This window comes from Fukomys damarensis, unplaced genomic scaffold (genome assembly GCF_012274545.1).
Source record: "Fukomys damarensis isolate Sample0158 unplaced genomic scaffold, DMR_v1.0_HiC HiC_scaffold_4, whole genome shotgun sequence".
In the NCBI taxonomy this organism is placed as follows: domain Eukaryota; kingdom Metazoa; phylum Chordata; class Mammalia; order Rodentia; family Bathyergidae; genus Fukomys; species Fukomys damarensis.
The window spans coordinates 67,124,555-67,146,226 of NW_022900916.1; the positions used below are offsets into that span (position 1 = coordinate 67,124,555).

Here is a 21,672-nt window from a genome sequence, read left to right on the forward strand (position 1 = left end):
ATGGAGCGCAGCCAGGCGGAGCCCTCCAGTGGCCGCTGCCGGCTCCGACTCTAGCTCAGCACCGAGGAGACCCTCCGGCAGAGTTGGGGCTGTAACCCCTAGAAGTCAGTGCTGTCAGGAAAGAGGCTGGCACCGAGGAGGGCCCGTGGCCGCTCTTGTCATCAACCCCATGGCCTTGCAACAGCTAGGAGCTGTGGGACCAGAAGTTGGGGAAGACAAAGACGCTGGGGCCGGACGATCCCTGCCCCCTGGATCAAGAGGAGCCCGCTGCTGCCGAAAGAGAAGGACTTGGCCGAGGAGAGCGCCAAGCTGCTGGAGGAGGTGGAGCAAGAGTTCGGCGTCAGCGCTCCGGTGGAGGAGGAACTGGGCAGAGGCGGCAGGACCGTACAGTGCCTGGCATCTGCGGGGCCTCCCTGTGGGGCATCCACAGAGTCCTTCTAAGAGGGGCAGACCGTGATCCTCACCCTGACGGAAAAGGTGTGCTGCCCGAGGAGGAGGATCTGGTGGACACGGAGCGGGCAAGAGGCGAACGTGGAGCTGCGGAGAAGCCGTCTACCTGCCCAGTGCGGAGGACAAGGGCGCAGGCGACCTGGCCCAGCACAAACCCTGCTTTGTTCTAGCCGAGTGTGACGAGGGGCTGGAGGGTGAGCGGCCGCACTCCTTCCAGCAGGAGCAGGGCCGCAGAGCCCATGGCCTGCGGGAACGTGAGCTGGGAGAGATCCGGACCAAGCTGCGGTTGCGGGCACGGTCCTCGGGCTCAGGGGGGCCCCGGCTGGCCTCTGGATACCTGACGCCGGAGGAGATGGTGACCTTTAAAAAGACCAAGCGGAGGGGAAGAAAACCCGGAAGAAGGAAAAGGGGGTGGTCGTGCGGGCGCATGATTTGCTGCTCTTTGGGACCAGAGTCAAGACGGGGACTTTGGTTCAAGGCCAAGGGGCCAGGGTCGGTGCCGCCTGCCAGAGGCAGAGGAGGTTGCCGAGAAGGAGCCTGTGACCCCGCCCCTGCCGTCGGTGACACCCGTGTGGAGACCGTGAACATTAGTGACGAGGAGGACGGGGGAGCTCTGCCATCAGGGCCGCTGGATGTGCTGGGCAGGACGAGGTGGAGGTGGATTTGCAGACGCAGCTGGAAAAGGGACGGGGCTGCGGCAGCTGCGGCAGTTGCAGCAGCTTTGTGACGGGATAGAAGGTGGAGGAGGAGGAGGGGGCGATCCCGAGCAGAAGGGGCACCATCGTGTTCAACGCTACCTCAGAGTTGTGCTGCACCTTGCGGGAGATCCCAGCCTACAGCTGGCTGGAAACCGGCAGGAGCAGGAGGTCAAGGACTTTGAACAGCATGAGGAGGCTCAGCCAATGGCGGCTTCCAGTCGGATAGAGAAGAGAACATTGGCTGGAGCGCTGTCAGCCTGGGTGAGGAGAAGCAGCAGCAGGATTTCTCTGCCTCTGCCACCGTCGTCCCGAGGAGGAGTCCACAGTGAACAGAGGGCTGGCTGCTGCCCTGCTCCTGTGCCAGAACAGAGGTCTGCTGGAGACCACAGTTCAGAAGGTGGCTCGGTAAAGGCCCCCAACAAGTCCCGCCCTCAGCTCTGCACTGCTCTGAGGACAAGAGGCCATCAACAGTGCAGTACAGCCAGTGAGAGTATGGCGGCTTCACTCAGGACTTCAAGGAGAAGGCTGGCTACAAGCCGGACTTTTACATGGAGCATGTGGAAGGGACCGGCTGGAAGCTCACACCCAAGGAGGCCTTCCAACAGCTGTACCACCGCCTCCATTGGGAAGGGCTGGGGCGAGATGAAGATGGAGTGGCGGATGAAGAAGCTGGACAAGGAGGCACTTCTGAAGATGGGCTCCAGCAACACACCCTTGGGCAGAGTGGCTCTGCTCCAGTAGAAGCAGGCGGTCCGGAAGACTCCATACATCACACTCAGCAGCAGCGGCAAAAGCATGAATGCAAACACCATCACCAAGTGAACCCATCAACCTTTGGTTGCCTCCCCACCTTGGTGCTAAATGAACCTCCTTCCTTATTTTTCCCTTCCTGACCTGGTACAGACTCCAGGGCTGGACCTAAGTGGAGGGGAAGACTCTGCCCAGAGGCAGGCTGGTGCTCATGCTCACAGTCAGCTGTATAGTTACTCAGTCATATTACCGAGCCTCAGTTCTGCCATCTGTAGGGTCCATGCTCCTGCTCCGTAGGATGTTTGAAGATTCATTGAGTTCCTTTGTTCAGTCATTCACCTGAAATTCAGATGTGAGCAAGATGGAACAGATCCCCGAACACATGTGGCTCAGTCTGGCCTCTGCCAGGTCAGCCCTGACCATCAAGTTGCTTGAGTACCTGGGCAGAGATGATGGAAGAGAACAGAGAGAGGCTGGTGTGTTCCCTCCTCTGCCCCAGGGTGGTGGTGCAGGGCCTGCTGTGGAAATCCTTACTTCTCCCCAGGCCAGCATCCTGATGTGCAGTACAGGGTATTACTGGGGACTTCGTCCCCCAGGTGTCCGAGGCTGCACGAGACACTGCACTGTAATCTCCCTAGGTAGACAGTTAACAGGTGACTCAGGGATGCTCAGCCTGGCCTTTGGGGGACTGGGTCCTATGTAGGGATGGGGTGCCACCTCCTGTTCTGGTTCTCATTCTGCCTAGGCCTGTGGTAGCACCAGGTCCCTGGGCTGCATTTTATGCTGATTGGGCCGAGCATCCTGACAGCAAGCTGCCTGGGAGGGTGGAGCCCATGGCCCTGGGCATTGTGGTCCCCACACAGCTGCAGCAGGTAGGAGGGAATCCCTCCCAGGAGCTCTTGGGACGCCTGGCCTACACAGGGCTCATGGAAACCCGGGGAGTTGGAAAACAGGAGCCTGCCTCTGTGTGTGCCCCGGGTTATATTTCACATGGGCCACAAATTTTAAGACAAAAGAATAAGACCGAAAAATAATTACAAATTCTTTGGACACAATAGATAAAATAGAAAACACCTGCCACAAAATGGAAGCTATTAAAAGACCAAAATGAAATTGGGAAACTAAAAGAGCCACTTTGGAGGGACTCATTTTATTAAATTCAGTTGACAGGGTGGAGTTTGTGACCCCAAATAGATTAAACCCAGAGAAATCTGTTCCTGAAAAAACACAAGTAAATTATTGAAAAATAAAGACAAGTAATAAAAACATCAAAGTAAGCCAGAGAGAAGCAGCACCTTACCTATTGGGAACATTATATTTTAGGAGGTAGTCACCTTCTTGATTTAACATGGGATCAGTTTGTATAGCATATTTGTCCTCTAAAACTGAATTCTAGAGGGAAGTAACACGATATTCTTTAAGTCCTCAAAATAGCAACAACAAGAAAACAAAGACTATACCCTACCAAAATCTTATCAAATGTGAATAGTATATCTGGTAAAACTGTCTCTCAGGAATGAGAAGAACAGTCTAAGACAGTGATGGTGAATATTTTAGAGACCAAATGCCAAACTGCAGCCCCACTTATTTATCGCAGAATATCAACACTCCGATTAAACCAGAATACTTAGGTCTTAGTTTAGAAAAAACAAAACAAAAACAACAAACAACTCAAATTAACATCTTTTTTCTTAAAAGAAAAACACAATAACAAGCATGCCATAGGTTCACCACCACTGGTCTAAGATCAAAGGAACTTAAAAACTATTTTCAATAGCATGCCTTCTGTTAAAAGCTGGTTAAGTGAAGTTCTTCAAAAAGAATGGAAATTATAATAAAAGGAATATTAGGGGCATTAGCAAGCAAAAAAGAATAGCAAAAAGACAGCAAGATGGATATATGCAATACACTTTCCCTAATGAGATTTATAAATCATATTTGATGGTAAAACAAAAAGTGTAAGTAGTAAAATGTTGATACCAATAGACTTTTGCAACTCATATATAAATATGACAATGCTCATAGAAGCTATTGTGAATACCATGTAAAAATGCATTAAAATGCTATTGATAAAGGAGGATAAAATCCTAAACATTGCACAGAAAAGCAGGAAAAAGAGAAGGTGAGTGAGAACCAGAGAAGACAGATAATAAAATGGTAGAGTTAAATGTTAACAAATCATTAACAATCTTACATGTAAATATTTTAAACACACTGGTCTCTTTTACTATAAGCTGGTTATAAGAAACTAAAGTCCATACAACATAGGAGAGACTTTAACAGTATGGAAAAAGATATCCAATACAAACATTAATTTTTTGAAAAGCTGAAATGGCTCTATTAATATCTGTTAATTAAAAGTTTAGAGCAAAGAAAATTTCTAGAGGAAAAGAACATTACATAATGATGAAAACCAGTTCATCAGGAAGACATAATAATCCTAACTGTATACACACCAAATGGCATGACCTTAAAGTACATGAAGTAAAAATTGAGAGAATTGTAGGGAAAAAAAACATAAAAATCTACCCTTATAGTTGGAGATTGCAACACCCCTGCCAGCAACTGATGAAAAAAATCAGACAGAAAATCAGCTAGGTTATAAAAGATACGAACACCACTGTTATTTAGGACCTAATTGGCATTTATAGGCCACTCTGCCCAATTGCAGTAGCATAGACATGAATACTTTTTGTTGTTAATTCCTATGAAACATTCACCACATTAGATCATACTGTGCCATATTACAAACATAGGAAACTTAAAATAATTAACAATATAAAGTTTGGTTTTTTTTTCTCACCCTAGCGGTGTCAGACTAGAAAGCAGTAACAGAAAGACAAGAAAATCTCTAAACATATGGAAGTTAAACAGTACAGTTATATAGTTCATTGGTTAAACAGGAAATCTTGAAGGAAATTAATAATACATACCTCAGTATACTTGGGACACAGCTGAGGGAATTCTAAATGAACTTCATAGTATTAAGTGTTTATATTAGAAATAAGGAAAGATCTCAATTCATTAATCTAAATTCATACCTCAAAAAATTAGAAATAGAATTGCAAAGTAAGACCAAGCAATAGAAGAGAACATTATAAAGGTTAAGTGCAGAAGGCTAAGTAAAATAAAACCAGTAAAGAAAAGCAATTAAAGTGAGAACTTGTTCTTCAACAAGGAAATCAACAAAATTGAGAAGCTTCTCAATTTGAGATGACAAATCAAGAAGACACAAATAGGCAGTATCAGAAATAAAATAGGGATATTACTACTAATCCTATAGATATTAGAAAGATGAGAATGCTGTGAACAACTTTACGCTCATAAATGTGATCATTTAGGGGTCAATTTCTCAATTCCTCAATAACCACAAATTAGCAAAACTCAACTGTGATGGCCTGGACAACCTGAATTGCCTTGTAATCATTAAATAATTTAAATTTGTAATTTCAGCGTTCCCAAGGGAAAAAATCCCTAGATCAAGATAGCTTCACTGGAAATTTTTTACCAAATATTTAAAGAAATTTTGCACTAAGTTTATACAGTCTTTCCCAGAAAAAAAAAAAAATGGGAAGAAGCACTCCCTAACTCTTTTTTTTTTATTATTATTGGGGAACAAACTCAGGGCCTTGTGCTTTTGAGGCAGTTGATGGCACCAGTGAGCTAAATCTCTGGCCCTTAATTCCTTTTGTAAAGCTCAGATCACCCTGATACCAAATTCAGACAAAAAATACAGAAGAAAAATTAGACCAATGCTTTTCAGGAATTTAGAATAGAAATTCTTAACAACATATGAGCTGTGTTCAAAAAATACATGAATGTTTAAATTTGAAAAATTAATGACAGTAAAAGACAAATTGCCATGAATCCCTCTCAAGATACTCCCCTTGCTTCAAATACAATTATCCCATCATTCCTGCCACTTACTAGGCAGTTATGGAAATCCCTTTCCGTGAATATCTAGTTGTGCTGTTGTGGCTGTCTCAGTGTCCTGAAGTGCTTTAAAATGTTTACCTTTCATGGTCATTTTCACTTTGGGGAAGCCCCAGAAGTTGCACTTTGGCAGATCTGGTGAATAAGGTGGATGAGGACACACTGTAATGTTAGTGTTTTCTTTTTAGTTCATTAAGTTTATGGTACATTTTAGGTATACAACATGATGACATTCATCACTGGGAATTGTATCTGTACATGATATATTCTGGTTGTTATTTTCCCCCCTATTTCCCTGCCCTCCCTTCAACCCTTCCACACCTCCCTCTTTACAAAGACTTCATTTCCATTTCTCATGGCTTTTCCTTTCCATTCCTTCCTTACTCCCCCTCTCCACTTCCCCTCCCCCTTCCCACTTGGACCTTTTCATCCTGTTTCGCATTATCTATTACACATTTTGGTCCTCATTTGCACTTTCATTTTCTCACAGCAGAGAAACTATTCCATATCTACACGTATGAGGTACACTGTAATGTTTTAAGATCCTGCTGTTCTGTTGTGTGTAACTCAGCAGTAGCAGGCATGGTATTTTGAAATCACACCTCATAAAGATACTTGAGGGCCAGGGATTTAACTCAGTGGTTCTGCTGCCTGCCTGGCAAGCGCAAAGACTTGAGTTTGATCCCTGGTACCAAAAACAAAAAAACAAAAAAAACCACACAAAAACAAGATACTTGAAAAAGAGGACTTCCAAAGAGCTCAAGAAAGGGGCAAGAACAATGGGCTAAGTATGTTAAAAGCAAGTATGTGTAGGGGGATACTTGGAGGGGGAAAAATGGCAATGCATCTTTTATCTTAATATAGTTTTAAAAAATTTTATCATTCCTTATATATTTTGATACACCACATCAGTAAAACAAATCCAGCAATGTATAAAACAAATTATGGATCAAGACCAGATGAGGTTATTTGAGTTTGGAATGCGGGCTTAACACATGAAAATCAGTCAGGGTAGCCTACTATGCCACCAAACTAAAGAGGAAAAAAAATCATTTGACATGGAGATGCATTTGACAGTGTTTTATTCCCATTAATGAGAAGTCTCAAAAATTAGGAATTCAGAAATGCCATTTCAACTCTGTAGAGATCAGAGACAAAGCCTCAACAGCTCATATTATACCTAAAGGTGAAAGACTTCCTTCTCCCTAAGATTAACAATATGAAAAGGAAGTCCATTCTCACCATTAAAAAAAAAATTTTATTGGTACTTTTGATGTATACAATATAATGACATTCACTGTTGGAAATTTGTACCTTTACATAATCAATATTGGTTCTTATTCTTCCCCATTCCCCTGCTCTCTCTCAACCCCTCCCTCCCTTCCTATCTACATAGACTTTGTTTCTATTATTTCTCTTTTTCTCATATTCCATTCCCTTTTCTTTCCCCTGCCCCTCCATTTTCCCCTTCCCCTTTGTCCCTTTTCTTCCTATTTACGTGATCTATTATACCTCTTAGTCCTTATTTCACTTTCGGTTTCTCACACTAGAGAGACTATTTGGTATTTACACACGGGTGTCCTATTTATATCACTTAAGAGTATCATCTCAATGTGCATCTATTTAGCTATAAATGTCTCTAGTTTCTCATTATTTATGCCTGAGTAGTATTCCATGTTGCTAAAAGAACACATTTTCTTTATCCTGTCTCCCAATGATGGGCGATTGAGCTGCTTCCAAGTTTTAGCTATTACAAATTGTGCTGCTATGAACATGGGTGCACATGTATCACTGTGGTATAGTTCTTTTAATTCTTTGGGGAAGATACCCAGCAGAGGGATGGCTGGTAAAATGGGACCTCCAGTCCTAGTTCATTGAGGTCTCTCCATTCTGATTTCCACAGTGGCTGCACCAGTTTACACTCCCACCAGCAGTGGAGCAGGGTTGCCCTTTCTCCACAGACCCCCAACATTTGTTCTTGGTTGATTTCATGATAGCAGCCATTCTTCCTGGGGTGAGGTGGAATCTCAGTGTTGTTTTTAATCTGCATCTCTTGAATGACCAGTGAGGTTGAACATTTTTTCATATGTTTATTTACTATTTCTTTTTTTTATTGTTATTGGTATTTTTTAGATATACAGTACAGTTACATTCATCATTGGGATCTTGTGCCTTTACATGACAGATCTAGGTTCTCATTTTTCGCCATACCCCTGCCCTCCCTTCACCGCCTCCAACCTCCCCTATTTACAAAGACTTTGTTTCCGTTTTTTCCTTTTCTCATATTTTTTCTTTTCCCTTATTTCCTTTTCCCTACCCTTCCCACTTCACCTACACTGTTAGCCCTTTTCTTCCTATTTCATGTTATCAATTATACAATTTGGATCTTACTTAAACCTTTAGTTTTTCACACCAGATGAACTATTTGGTATTTACACATGTGTGTCCTATTTATTTCGCTTAAGACTATGGAATCAATATTCATCCATTTTTCTAAGAATGACTCTAGTCATTTCCTAAGAATGACTCATTCTTTATGACTAAGTAGTACTCCATTTTATCCAGTCTCCAACTGGATATATATATTTATTTTCATATATTTATTTGCTGCTTTTACTTCTTTGTTTGAGAAATGTCTTCATTTCAGATACATGTTTTTGAATTGGGTCTATATTTAGGGGGCCTGTTTTTTTTTTAGTTCTTATATATTTTAGATAATAGTCCTTTGTCTGAGGAGCAGCTGGTAGAAATTTCTTCTCACATCGTAAGGTTGTCTCTTAGCTCTGTTGGTGGTTTCTCTTCCATTGTAGAAGCTTTTTAATAAGAGAACCCAGTTGTTGATTCTTTGTGCTAATTCCCGTGCTACTGAAGATTTATTCATAATGTCTTTTCCTGTGCCAGTGTCTTTAACAGTTCTGCCTCACTTATCTTCCAGCAAGTTTAGTGTTTCTCATTTAATGTTTATATCTTTAATCCACTTGGATTTTGGTTTAGTGCATGGTGAAAGATAAGGGTATTAATCTTTGACAGGTTGAAATCCAGTTTATCCAACACCACTTATTAAGGAGGCTACCTTTCCTCCACTGAGAATGGTTGGCTCCTTTGTCAAAGCTGAGGTAGCTGAGTATTCCAGGAGTTGTTTCTGCATCTCCTAATCTATTCCACTGATGCTCAGGTCTTTTTCTTGGCCAGTACCATGCTGTTTTTTAATCACAGTGGCTTTGTAGTATAGTTTCAAGTTGAGGATTGTGATACCCTCTGCCATATCTCTGTTGCCTAGAATTACTTTTGCTATTCTAGGTCTCTTCGGTTTCCAAATGAATTTTTGGGTTATTTTCTCTAGTTCTGTGAAATACATTGTTGGAATTTCATTTGGAATTGCATTGAATTTTGTAGCAGTTTTCATAGTATAGCCATTTTCACTGTGCTGATTCTTCCTACCCAGGAGCAAGAGATATCTTCCCATTTTCTTATATCCTCTTTGGTCTCTTTTTTCAGAGTGCTATAGTTTTCAGTGTAGAGGTCTTTTGCTTCCTTTGTTAGACTTATTCCTAGATATTTCATTTTTTGGATGCTATTGTGAAAGGGATTGTTTCTCGAATTTCATTTTCAGTGATTCTGTTATTTGTGTACAAGAAGTCTATTGATTTTTGAGTGTTGACCTTGTATCCATCCAGCTACTCTGCTGAAAGTGTCAATGAGTCTAGAAGGTTTTGGCAGAGTTTTTTGGGTCTTCTATGACTATCATTTCATCACCAAATAATGACAGTTTAACTTCTTCCTTTCCTATCTTTATTGCTTTTATTTATTTTTCTAGACTAATTGCTATGGCTAATGTTTCCAGAACTGTATGAACAGGAGTGGTGACTGTGGGCATCCTTGTCTTGTTCCTGTTTTTAGCATGAAGGTTTTCAGTTTTTGTCCATTTAGTATGATGTTGGCTGTTGGCTTTCATAAATAGCCTTTATCTAGTTGAGAAAAAGACCATCTATTCCAATTTTCTGCAGAGTTTTTATCATGAATGGGTGTTGAATTTTGTCAAATGCTTTTTCTGCATCTGTTGAGATCATCATATGGTTTTTGTCCTTGAATTTGTTAATATGGTATATTACATTTATTGATTTACATATGTTGAACCATCCTTACATCCCTCAGATAAATCCAACTTGTTAGGGTGTATGATCTTCTTGATGACCCTCTGTATTCTGTTTTCCAGCATCTTCTTGAAAATTTTTGCATCTATGTTCATTGGGGAGATTGGCCTGTAGTTCGCTTTTTTGGTTGGGTCTTTTTCCTGGTTTTGGAATCAAAGTAACACTTGCTTCCAGGAATGAATTTGGAAGTATAGCTTGCCTTTCAATTTCATTGAAAAGTATTAATGAGTAGTGGCAGTAGTTTTCCAAATGTCTATTAGGATTCAGCAGTGAAGCCATCAGGACCTGGGCTTTACTTTGTTAGTAAATTTTTAATTACACTGTCAATTCACTGGTTGGTTGTTTTGTTTTGTTTTGAGACAGGGTCTCACTATGTAGTTGAGACTGACCTGGAATTCAGTATGTAGTCCAGATTGGTCTCGAACTCACAGCAATCCTCCTGCCTCAGACTCCCAAGTGCTGGGATTACAGGCATGCACCACCATGCCTGGCGTTTTTTTGTTGTTGTTGATGTTTTTTGGTTTTTTTGAAACAGGGTCTCAAAATTACTGATTTTAATTGGGGTATTCAGAATTGGGTTTTTCTTGCTCTTCTTTTTCTAGGAACTAAAGATTCATCATTAGGTTGTTTATTTGAGCTCTCTCTGTTTTCCTAGTGTGGGCATTCACTACTATGAATTTTCCACATAGAACTGCTTTCATTGTGTCCCATAGGTTCCTGTATGTTGTATTGGCATTATCATTTATTTGTAAAATCTGACTAGCTTCTTCTTTAATTTCCTGTGTGGTCTATTGATTGTTCACGAGAGTGTTGTTCAATTTTGATGCGTTTGTGAAGTTCTTACGGTTTTTATGTTATTGATCTCCAGTTTAATTGCACTGTGGTCTGATAATATACGTGGGGTAACTTCATTTCCTTTACACTTATGCAAACATGTTCTATGAGCTAGCATGTGGTCTATTGTGAAGAATGATCCATGCTCAGCCTAAAAGAATGTATATTCTGACTTAACAGGTGGAACACTCTGTGGATGTTTATTAAGTCCATTTGTTCAAAAGCTTGGTTCAGTTCTAGTATTCCATTATTGATTTTTTGTCTAGATGATCTGTCTATTTGTGATAGTGGAGTATTTAGGCTCCCCACTACAATTTTATTAGTGCTGATTTGCTGTTTCATGTCCCTTAATATTCGTTTTATATAGTTGGAGGCATCAATATTTGGTACATATATATTTATGATTGTCATGTCTTCCTCTTGGATTGTTCCCTTTACAAGGATGTAGTGAACTTCTCTGACTCTCTTAATTAGTTTTGGTTTGGAATTTATTTATCTGCAAATAAGATAGCTACCCCTGCTTTTTTCTGAGCTCCTGTCGCATGCAGAAGTGTTTTCTATCCTTTTACTTTGTCTGTGTTTCTTTTTGAACTGGGTGTGTTTCTTTTATACAACTTATTGTTGAATTTTGCTTCTTAATCCATTCTCTCAGTCTATTTCTTTTGATTGGTGAATTGAGGCCATTAACAATGATGATTATAACTGATATGTACTGACTTATCATTGTCATGTATTGTCCTGTTGTTGGCTCTTTTTAATTTTTCCCCTCTCCCTATAGTTTCTGGCCTTGCCTAATTGATTTGCTCTGTTGGGCCACATGGTGTTTTAACCTTGTTTGTCTTCTTGTAGGATAGTTTTTAGAATTGTTTGGAGTGCTGGTTTGGTACTTATGAAGTTTTTATATGTGCTTTGTCACGGAAGTGTCTTATTTCCCCATCCATTTTGAAAGACAGTTTTGCAGGATACATCAGTCTAGGTTGGAGGTTGTTTTCTTTTAGGAGTTGAAATACCTCACTCTAGACTCCTTGACCTGAGGGTTTGTGTTGAAAAGTCTGCTGTAATTCTGATGGGCTTTCCTTTGCACTCAATTTGTTTCTTTCCTCTAACTGCTTGCAGTATTTTGTTCTTCTGTTTGGTTTCTGGGATCTTGACTATTATATGTCTAGGAGTAGATTGTTTTTTGATCATGGGTAGTTGAAGTCCTATATGACTCACTTATCTGTAGGTCAAATTCTTCCCCTCTATTTGATAAGTTTTCTGTCATTAATTCTATGAACAGTTTTTTTTTAATGTTATTTATACTTTCTTCTGCTACTTCATGGACTCCTTTCAGTCTTTTATCATTCTTCTTTGAATCATCTTGGAGTTCTTGGAATGATTTCTCATAATCCCTTACTGTTTTTAAGAGATCTTTCTTTTCATAGTCCCTGACTGGAATCCTATCTTCTATATCTGAAATTCTGTCTTTGCATTCATTTATTTTGCTGCAAATGCTTTCTGTAGAGTTTTCAATCTCCTGGATAGCTGTTTGAATCTGTTTCATGGATTCCATTTCTTTCCTATGTTGGGCATTCCTGGCTTCTATCATGGTCCTGAGATCATCCATTTTTTTGGTCAGTTTCTGTTCTACAGTCTCTAATCATGTCTTTCATTGTGCTTACCATCTCTATCGTTATCTGGGAAATTATTTCTGTTTTGAATTTTTCTAGAGCCTGATTAATCTGTTTTGTTACTTCCTGTCCTATGAGTTCAGGGTATCCTGGTGGTTGACTGTCAGAGTTTTCAACCTCGTTTTCCCTAGAATTTGCCATTGGTGAACTGGAAGTCTGTCTTTGTGTCTTGCTTAAATGTTTTCTCACTTTTATTTTTGTTGTTGGGTTATCCTTGGTTTAATTCCTGGGTTAGTACTTTGACATTCCTGATATAGCTGCTCTTTTATGTTCTGAGTCCCTTATGACTCAGAACCACTCTCATTTTTATAATATCAGGAAGGACAACTTATTAAATCAGTCACAACCCTTTAGCCCCATTGATATAATCAGCAACAGAATAGCATCAACCACAGCTTAGAAATTGACAATTTGTTTCAGTTATTATCTATTACCTTTAACCATGTGAATTAAATAAAAATCGAGGACCAGCCCCAAATGTGTTTATAGTGAATGAATTCTTCAATATAGCAACTTTACCCTTCAGGATGGAGACTTAGAAGGAGTTGCAAGGAGAGGAATAGATAGGTAAAAGAATAGGAGAAGGTTTCAAGTGAAGCTAGAGGACACAGGATGATCACCCAAACTCTAGGAAACTGTTGAAGACAAGAGGGAAAGACAGAGTGCAAGAACAAAGACAAGTGTTTCTGTTTTAATACTTAGATCTTTAATCTATTTTGATTTTAGTTTAATGCCAGGTGAGAGATATAGGTCTAGTTGTAAAAAGGAGGGGTAGCTATCTCATTTGTAGACAGAGTAAATTTCAAAGCAAAACTAAGGAAAAGAGACAAAAAAGGTCACTATATCCTTGTAAAGGGAACAAACCAACATGAAAAGATGACAATCATAAAAATATATGCACCAAATATAAATCCCTCAACTATACAAAACAAATATTAAGGGACATGAAACAGCAAATAAGCACTAATAAAATTACAGTGGAGGACCACAATACCCCATTATCACAAATAGACAGATCATCTAGACAAAAACTAATAATGGAATACTAGAACTGAACCAAGCTTTTGAACAAATGGACTTAATAAATGTCTACAGAGTGTTCCACTCCATAAAGTCAGCATATACATTCTCTTTGGCTGCACATGGATCATTCTCCAAAATAGACCACATGCTAGCTCATAGAACATGTTTGCATAAGTGTAAAAGAAATGAAGTTACCCCATGTATATTATCAGACCACAGTGCAATTAAACTGGAGATCAGTAACATAAGAAACCATTAAGAACTTCACAAACACATAGAAATTGAATAACACTCTCCTGAACAACCAATGAGTCACACCAGAAATAAATAAGAAATAAGACAGTTTTTACAGTGTCATAATTATGCCAGTACAACATACAGGAATCTTTGGAACACAAAGCAGTTCTAAGTGGGAAATTCATAGCAGTGAATGCCTGCACTAGGAAAACAGGGTGAACTCAAATGAACAACTTAATGATGAATCTTAAGCTCCTAGAAAAAGAAGAGCAAAAAAAAACCACAAACCCAAAGCTTATACAAAGGAGGGAATTATAAAGATCAGATATCAATGCAAAGGAAAGTAGAAGAATGATACAAAAATCAATGAATCAAAGAGTTTTCAGAAGAATAAAATAGATAAACCCTTAGTCAACCTTATCAAAAAAAGGAAAAGACTCAAATTCATGTAAATAGGAATGAAAGTATTGAAGTCACAATAGATCCATCAGAAATCCAGAGGATCATCAGTACTTTCTTCGAGAACCTGTATTCTACTAAAATGGAGAACACAGAAAAAATGGACAGATTTCTAGGTACTTGTAAATTACCAAAGTTTAATGAAGAAGATGTAAAATTCTAAACTCCCCAATTACAATCAATGAAATTGAAAGTGTAATTAAAAATGTACCAAGTAAGAGAAGCTTAGGTCCTGATGCCTTCACTGCTGAATTCTACAAAACATTTAGAGAAGAACTATTGCCACTACTCATTAAACTTTTCAATGAAATTGAAAGGGAAGCTATACTTCCAAGTTCATTTCTGGAAGCAAGTGTTACTTTGATTCCAAAACCAGGAAAAAGACCCAACCAAAAAAGTGAACTACAGGCCAATCTCCCCAATGAACATAGATGCAAAAATTTTCAAGAAGATGCTGGAAAACAGAATACAGAGGGTCATCAAGAAGATCATACACCCTAACAAGTTGGATTTATCTGAGGGATGTAAGGATGGTTCAACATATGTAAATCAATAAATGTAATATACCATATTAACAAATTCAAGGACAAAAACCATATGATGATCTCAATAGATGCAGAAAAAGCATTTGACAAAATTCAACACCCATTCATGATAAAAACTCTGCAGAAAATTGGAATAGATGGTCTTTTTCTCAACTAGATAAAGGCTATTTATGAAAAGCCAACAGCCAACATCATACTAAATGGACAAAAACTGAAAACCTTCATGCTAAAAACAGAAACAAGACAAGGATGTCCACTGTCACCACTCCTGTTCAATTTAGTTCTGGAAAAATTAGCCACAGCAATTAAACAAGAGAAATAAAGCAATAAAGATAGGAAAGGAAGAAGTTAAACTGTCATTATTTGGTGATGATATGATACTCTACATAGAAAACCCAAAAAACTCTGCCAAAAGACTTCTGGACTCAATTGACAGATTAGTAGAGTAGCTGGATATAAGGTAAACAGTCAAAAATCTCATTGAGAGAGAAATTAGGGAAACAGTCCCTTTCACAATAGCATCCAAAAAATGAAATATCTAGGAATAAGTCCAACAAAGGAAGCAAAAGACCTCTCTATTGAGAAGTTCAGCACTCTGAAAAAAGAGATTGAAAAGGAAATAAGAAAACAGAAAGACATTCTTTGTTCCTTGGTAGGAAGAATCAATATAGTGAAATTGGCCATGATTCCAAAAGTGTTATACAGATTCCATTAAATTCTGATTGAAATTCCAACACTATATTTCACAGAACTAGAGAAAACAATCCAAAAATTCATTTGGAACCAGAAGAGACTTAGAATAGCAAAAGCCATTCTAAGTGACAAAGCCATGACGGTATCACAGTCCCCAACTTGAAACTATACTACAAAGCCACTGTGATAAAAACAGCATGGTACTGGCAAGGAAACAGGCTTGAACATCAGTGGAATAGATTAGGAGATGCAGAAACAATTCCTGGCATACTCAGCTACCTCATTTTTGACAAAGGAGCAACACATCCTCACTGGAGGAAAGATAGCCTCTTTAATAATGTGGCATTAGAAAAACTGGATTTCAACCCATCAAGATTATAATTAGACCTTTATCTTTCACCATGCACTAAACTAAAATCCAAGTGGATTAAAGATATAAGCATTAAAATGGAAACATTAAACTCATTTGATAAGTTAGGCAGGACTGTTGAAGACAGTGGCATAGGAAAAGACTTTATGAACAAGTCCTCAGTAGCATAGGAGTTAGCACAAAGAATCAACAACTAGGATCTCATCTTTTTGAAAATCTTCTGCATAGTGAGAGAAATCACAAGCAGAGCTAAGAGACAATCCACAATGTGGGAAAATATTTTTACTAGCTGTTCCTCAAACCAGGGTCTACTATCTAGAATATGTAAAGAACTTAAAAAATTCAGGCCCCCCAATTATAAAGACCCAGTTCAAAAATGTGTATCTGAAATGAACAGACATTTCTCAAAGAAGTAAAAGCACCAAGTAATCATATGAAAAAATGTTCAACATCACTTGTCATTCAAGAGATTCAGATGAAAACAACACTGAGATTCCATCTCACAGAGAAAGAATGAAAGAAATCAACCAATAATGCTGGTGGGAGTGCAGAATGGTGCAACCACTGTGGAAATCAGTATGGAGATATCTCAAAGAACTAGGATTAGAGGTTCCATTTGACCCAGCTACTCCTCTGCTGAGTATCTTTCAAAAAGTATTAAAGGAATCATACCGCAGAGATATATGCTCACCCATGTTTATAGCAACACAGTTTGTAATAGCTAAAATTTGGAAACAGCCCAATTGCACATCCACTGGAGACTGGATAAACAAGACTCTTTTTAATGAAATGGAATACTACTTAGCCATAAAGAATGAGAAACTAGAGATATCTATAGGTAAGTGGATGCACACTGAGGCCATTAAGTGAAATTAATAAGTCACAGATGTGTAAATACTGAATAGTTTCTCTAGTGTGAAAACTATAAGTGTACATAAGAATCAAAATATATGCTTGATATTGTGTAAAAGGAAGAAAAGTTATAAAAGAGTAGAGGGAGGGGTAGTAGAAAGTTAAAAAGGTAAAAGAAAAAATATGTAAAAAGGAAAAACATAGAAACAATGTCCTTGTAAACAAGGAAGGGTGGAGGGGGTGAAGGGAGGCCTTGGGAATGGGGAAAAATAAGAACCAAGATAAGCCATGTAAAGGTACAAGATCCCAATGATGGATGTAACTATATTGTAACTATATACTAAAAAGGTACCAGTAAATTTAGTAAATATTTTTAAAAAATTTATTTTCCTGGTCACAAATTGCATTTCTTTCTTCTATGTCTGAAGTTCTATCTTTGCATTGGTCCATTCTGCTGCATAAACTTTCAATGGAGTTTTTAATCTCCTGGAAATCTGTTTGCAACTGTTTTGTGGATTCCATTTGTTTCCTATGTTGGGATTCCATGATGTTCCTCAGCTCCTCTATTTTTTTTTTTTAATCTGTGTCCACTCTAGATTTATTTTGTTGTTGTTGTTGTTGTTTTGAGACAGGGTCTCTATGTAGTTGAGGCTGACCTGGAACTCACTATGTAGCCCAGGCTGGTCTCGAACTCACTGCGATCCTTCTGCCTCAACCTCCCCAGTGCTGGGATTACAGGCATGCACCACCACACCGGGCTACTCTAGATTTATTAATCATGTTTTTCTCCATGGGCACAATCTCTGCTGTTATCTGAGAAATTATTTCTGACCTCATTTTTTCCTGATCCTCTTTTGCTGCCAGTTCAGGGAGTCCAGGTGGCTGAGTATCAGATTGTTCCATCTCGGTTCCCTTTGGGGGTGCCTTAGGAGATCTGGAAGTCTGATTGTAGGACTTATTTCCATGTCTTCTTATTTCAACAGATGTATCCTACTGTGTGTTTATTGGGACAACTTTTTTCGCATCCAGTGGTCGTCAATTCTCAGCAACCCACAGACAGGCTTTTTCTCTGCTGCTCACCACTACACCAATTCCTGTGTTCAAATCACCGATGCTTTGGGGCCAGTCTCTGAATCAAGCTTGTGCACCTTTGCAGCTCTTTCCTGGGTGGGCCTTGTCTGGCAGGTTTGCCTGAGCCCCTGGAGTTGGAGCACATCCCTGGGTGGGATCTGCCTGTAGCTGCACTGGTCTGGACCACACCGCTGCTTCCTGGATCTGCACACACTCACCAATGCTATGGGGCAGGCTCTTCCAGTTTTGTTTGTTTTTTTAAATCAAAGCTTCAGGGATTCTAGCTACTACAATAAAGTAAAAAATAATAAAAAAATAAAAAATAAAAATAAAATGAAAGGTTATAATTGGAAAAAAGAAATAGAGCATATCTATTCATGGATTCCATTATTTTTTATAAAAATTCCAAGGAATCTACAAAAATCTATAAGTAATGATTAAGATCTGAAAAGCCAGACTACCAGATAAATTGCATTTTTTCAAACCAATGAAAAACATAGAAACTGAAGTTTTAAAATATAAAATGATAAAAGCTTACCTTTAGAAATGGAACATTGAGATTAAAATATGGGCAGATATATTCTAGTAGTCAATAATATTTCTTCAAAATATATTAGTTTAAATAATACAAAATTGCCAATATTATACAATTAGAACTTGTAAGAATAACCTCATATGTGTGCCTTTTAGGTTTTAGTAAGCAATTATCAGCATTTGGAAAAGTGATCAGTTGGTAATAATTTGTATAGTTTATCTGGGTAATTGTAATTATGAATTTTTATTATTCTGATATTTCATGTTGAGAGAATTGTAGAAGTTGGCTTTTAATATCCCTAAGAATAGGGTTTTTGTTGTTGTTGTTTTGTTGTTTTGGGACAGGGTCTCACTATGTAGTTGAGACTGACCTGGAACTCACTATGTAGCCTAGGCTGGTCTCGAACTCACGGCGATCCTTCTGCCTCAACCGCCCCAGTGCTGGGATTACAGGCATGCGCCACCACGCCTGGCTACTAAGAATAGTTTTGAGAATAGATTTCTTTTAAAATCTAGACTCTTGAAAAAAAGCACAATGAAGGTGTTATTATATTTTTATGTGCTTATAGTTTTTGAAGTTCATAGATGGAAAAAGGAGTTAGATTTGTTGAATTTTTATGGTACTTGATATATTAATAATAAGCTTCTCCTGTTGTTAGCTGTCTGCATGTGGGCAGTCATGGCACCTTGAGACTCCAGGAGAAGTGGAGAACCACTGCTGAAACATGTCACATGAGCCTTCTGTATTTCGCTCATTCTGTGCTTGAGCGTGGCACTTAGTGTTCTAAGTCATGCCCAAGTGACTAAGTGCTGTGAAAGAGTCAGGACAGTGTGGTGGTGCAGCCCTAGGAAGACGGTTATGAGAAGTTGGGATGGTTCAGTGAATTAGTGGGATATTGTTTTGGGTACCAGAGAGAACAGATAAACTCAGCATAATGTCTGCCCAGAGAACATCATTAATAAATATCCATTTGGGAGCTACGGAAGTAGCTTAGTGTTAGATCACTTGCAAATCCCTAGGTTCAAGCCCCAGCACTGCAAAAAAAAAAGTTTATTTGCTTTTATTTATTTCATTTGCTTTCATCTACCCATTTCTGCATCGAACATAACTACTTTTACTTTCATACAATGTTAAGGAAGAAATGCAATGTTTATAATCAAACCAACATTGAAAAGATCAAAATTTATGAATTACATATCAAGAATTATACTGTTCAATCAATTTTTTATTATAAGTTAGTTGTGTGCAATACATATTTAGACGGTGGGCCATTTCACATTCCTGCTAGAAACAGTAACCTTAGTCTTTCATTTCCTCTAGTGATTGTTAATTCAGCTCTTAGACTCTGACTTGAATCCTGAATGTTTTACTTATTATTAGCAAATTATTCAACCTTTCCTGCTTCCATTTCCTCATGTGTAAAGTATGGGAAATAATGCCTATTTCACTGTGCAGTTGATAGCAATAAATGAAAACTTACACTTTTATAAAAGGCAATCAGTAGTGTTCTGTCTACAGAATAAATACTCAGGAACTAAACAGATCAAAGAACATCCAGAAAGGAAAGACCTGCCTGGTGGCTGAATATATTGTTATTCCCAAGAGGACCAGTAGAGGAAACTCTGTGCTTACCCTGGCCTGTGAAAGCCTCTTGAAGTTACTTTGGCCCTTGTATTCTTCTAGCCTCCCACCTTAACTCTTTTGAACTAAAGTATCACTAACAATTGGTATGATTAGTGCACACCATATTTTGTTGATATAGTGCTTGTTTATGATTTTAGCATGGTGTATATTTTCTTTTCTGAAATTTACAATCTTTGAAGTGTTCCAGTTATATTTATTCAGATAAAGATCTATGAGGTGTTCAGTAGGAAAATGAAATATGTAGTTAGCTGATTTATCATATGAATTTGAGATGGCTTATAGGGTTATGCCAAGATATAAAATATGATTACCAAAGACAACTTGAAGAAAGATTTGGTACTTTACATGCATTAATATGCCAGCTACATTTATGTATATGTATGTACATATATGCATATGTATATTTATTTTACAAAAGATAAAAAGTTAAAATGTTTAAGTGATCTGAGATTGTGTTTTAAAACAGGTATTGTCTTCATTCACTGACAAAGAACTCTCTGCATATGCAAAAGCTGGATCCGTAGCTGAAGAAGTCTTAGCAGCCATTAGAACTGTGATTGCATTTGGAGGACAAAACAAAGAACTTGAAAGGTTTGAGTTCCTTTTTTAATGTTGATAGAAATATTAAATTCTCTGTCATCTCATACACCCGTCAGCTGACTGAATTAGATTTTTTCCAATATAAATATTTTCTTAAATGAACCTAATTACATCATTACTGATATTCCAGAGAAGTTTCAGTTTTGTTGTGCACCTCTTATATCTGCTAATTCAAAGATTTTTTTGTAGTTTTCGAGGGTCTAACATAAATAATTTCCTAATGCTGACATGTATTTTATATCTCTGATGATCAAAGTAACTCTTTCTTTTTTTGGTATTGAGGATGGAATTTAGGACCTTGCCATTGCCAGGCAGGTGTGCAGTCACTGAGCTAAATCTCTAGCCCTAAGCTAATTCTTGATTTGCTAAGATTGAATAAGTATTTTATATATTATCTGTGGGGTCATTTTAATCTGTGAATCACTTCCCTTTTTGTCCAGGCTCCTACTTAGTTGAAAAATGCTCCATCATTTAGAAGATAAAAATACAACCAAAAAGCACAGTTGTACAAAAATTGGAAATCTATTTGGTGATGTACCGTTTAGTACTAACCATATGACTGCTCTCTTTTGTTAGATTTATGAGAGCATGGATAGTAATTTGTTGAATTTTATATTGTTCGTTAGATCCAGTGATTTCTGAGCAGCAGAGATTTTCTTTAAAATTCAGCATAGACTGTGATAATATTCTGACACATTTTCATGTTATGAATATTATTTCTTGCAGACAGGAAAAACTGTTATATGTGAAGTTACAGTGTGTGTTAAGGCCAAGAGATAATCCAGAAAATTTTTATAAATGAGAGTAATGGTTACCTGTGGAAGATGGGAAGTAGCGTGAAAAGAACAGGACCCATAAGCAGAGCAGTGTGCTGTTTCTGGACTTCAGCTGTGTTTATAAGAGGAAATTCATGGAATTGCTTTCATATTATGTGTATTTACTTAGAGCACTCTTTTGTTTCTGTTCTATTTTGGTTTTTGCCCAGGTTTCTGCTGCTGATTTGAAATATATCCCACTAATAAAATGGGAAGTTTGGCTTAATGACCAGGATTGTATCACATCACATAAAGCCTATCTGTCATGGGGCTTAAATTATAACCAGAGGAGGAGAAGGGTACAGACAGCTAGATAGTATATAATACACCAGGTGGAGT

The 21,672-nt window shown here is 38.5% G+C and overlaps 2 protein-coding genes across 4 annotated transcripts in view; both read left to right on the top strand.

Annotated features, from left to right (window-relative positions):
• Positions 1-21,672, top strand: part of LOC104868220 (ATP-dependent translocase ABCB1-like) — a 127,207-nt gene that overhangs the window by 28,795 nt on the left and 76,740 nt on the right. For all 3 annotated transcript variants that reach the window (XM_010632895.3, XM_010632896.3, XM_010632894.3), the window contains exon 7: positions 20,385-20,509. In XM_010632895.3, the coding sequence (XP_010631197.1) occupies positions 20,385-20,509 (125 nt within the window). The remainder of the gene's footprint in view (positions 1-20,384; positions 20,510-21,672) is intronic.
• Positions 1,075-1,907, top strand: LOC109118319 (U4/U6.U5 tri-snRNP-associated protein 1-like). The gene has a single exon (XM_019208761.1). The coding sequence runs from the start codon at positions 1,083-1,085 to the stop codon at positions 1,887-1,889; it is 807 nt and encodes a 268-aa protein (XP_019064306.1). The 5' UTR covers positions 1,075-1,082; the 3' UTR covers positions 1,890-1,907.

Coding starts and splice junctions, on each gene's coding strand:
- LOC109118319 (XM_019208761.1), top strand. CDS start 1,083: ATGTGCTGGGCAGGACGAGGTGGAGGTGGATTTGCAGACGCAGCTGGA.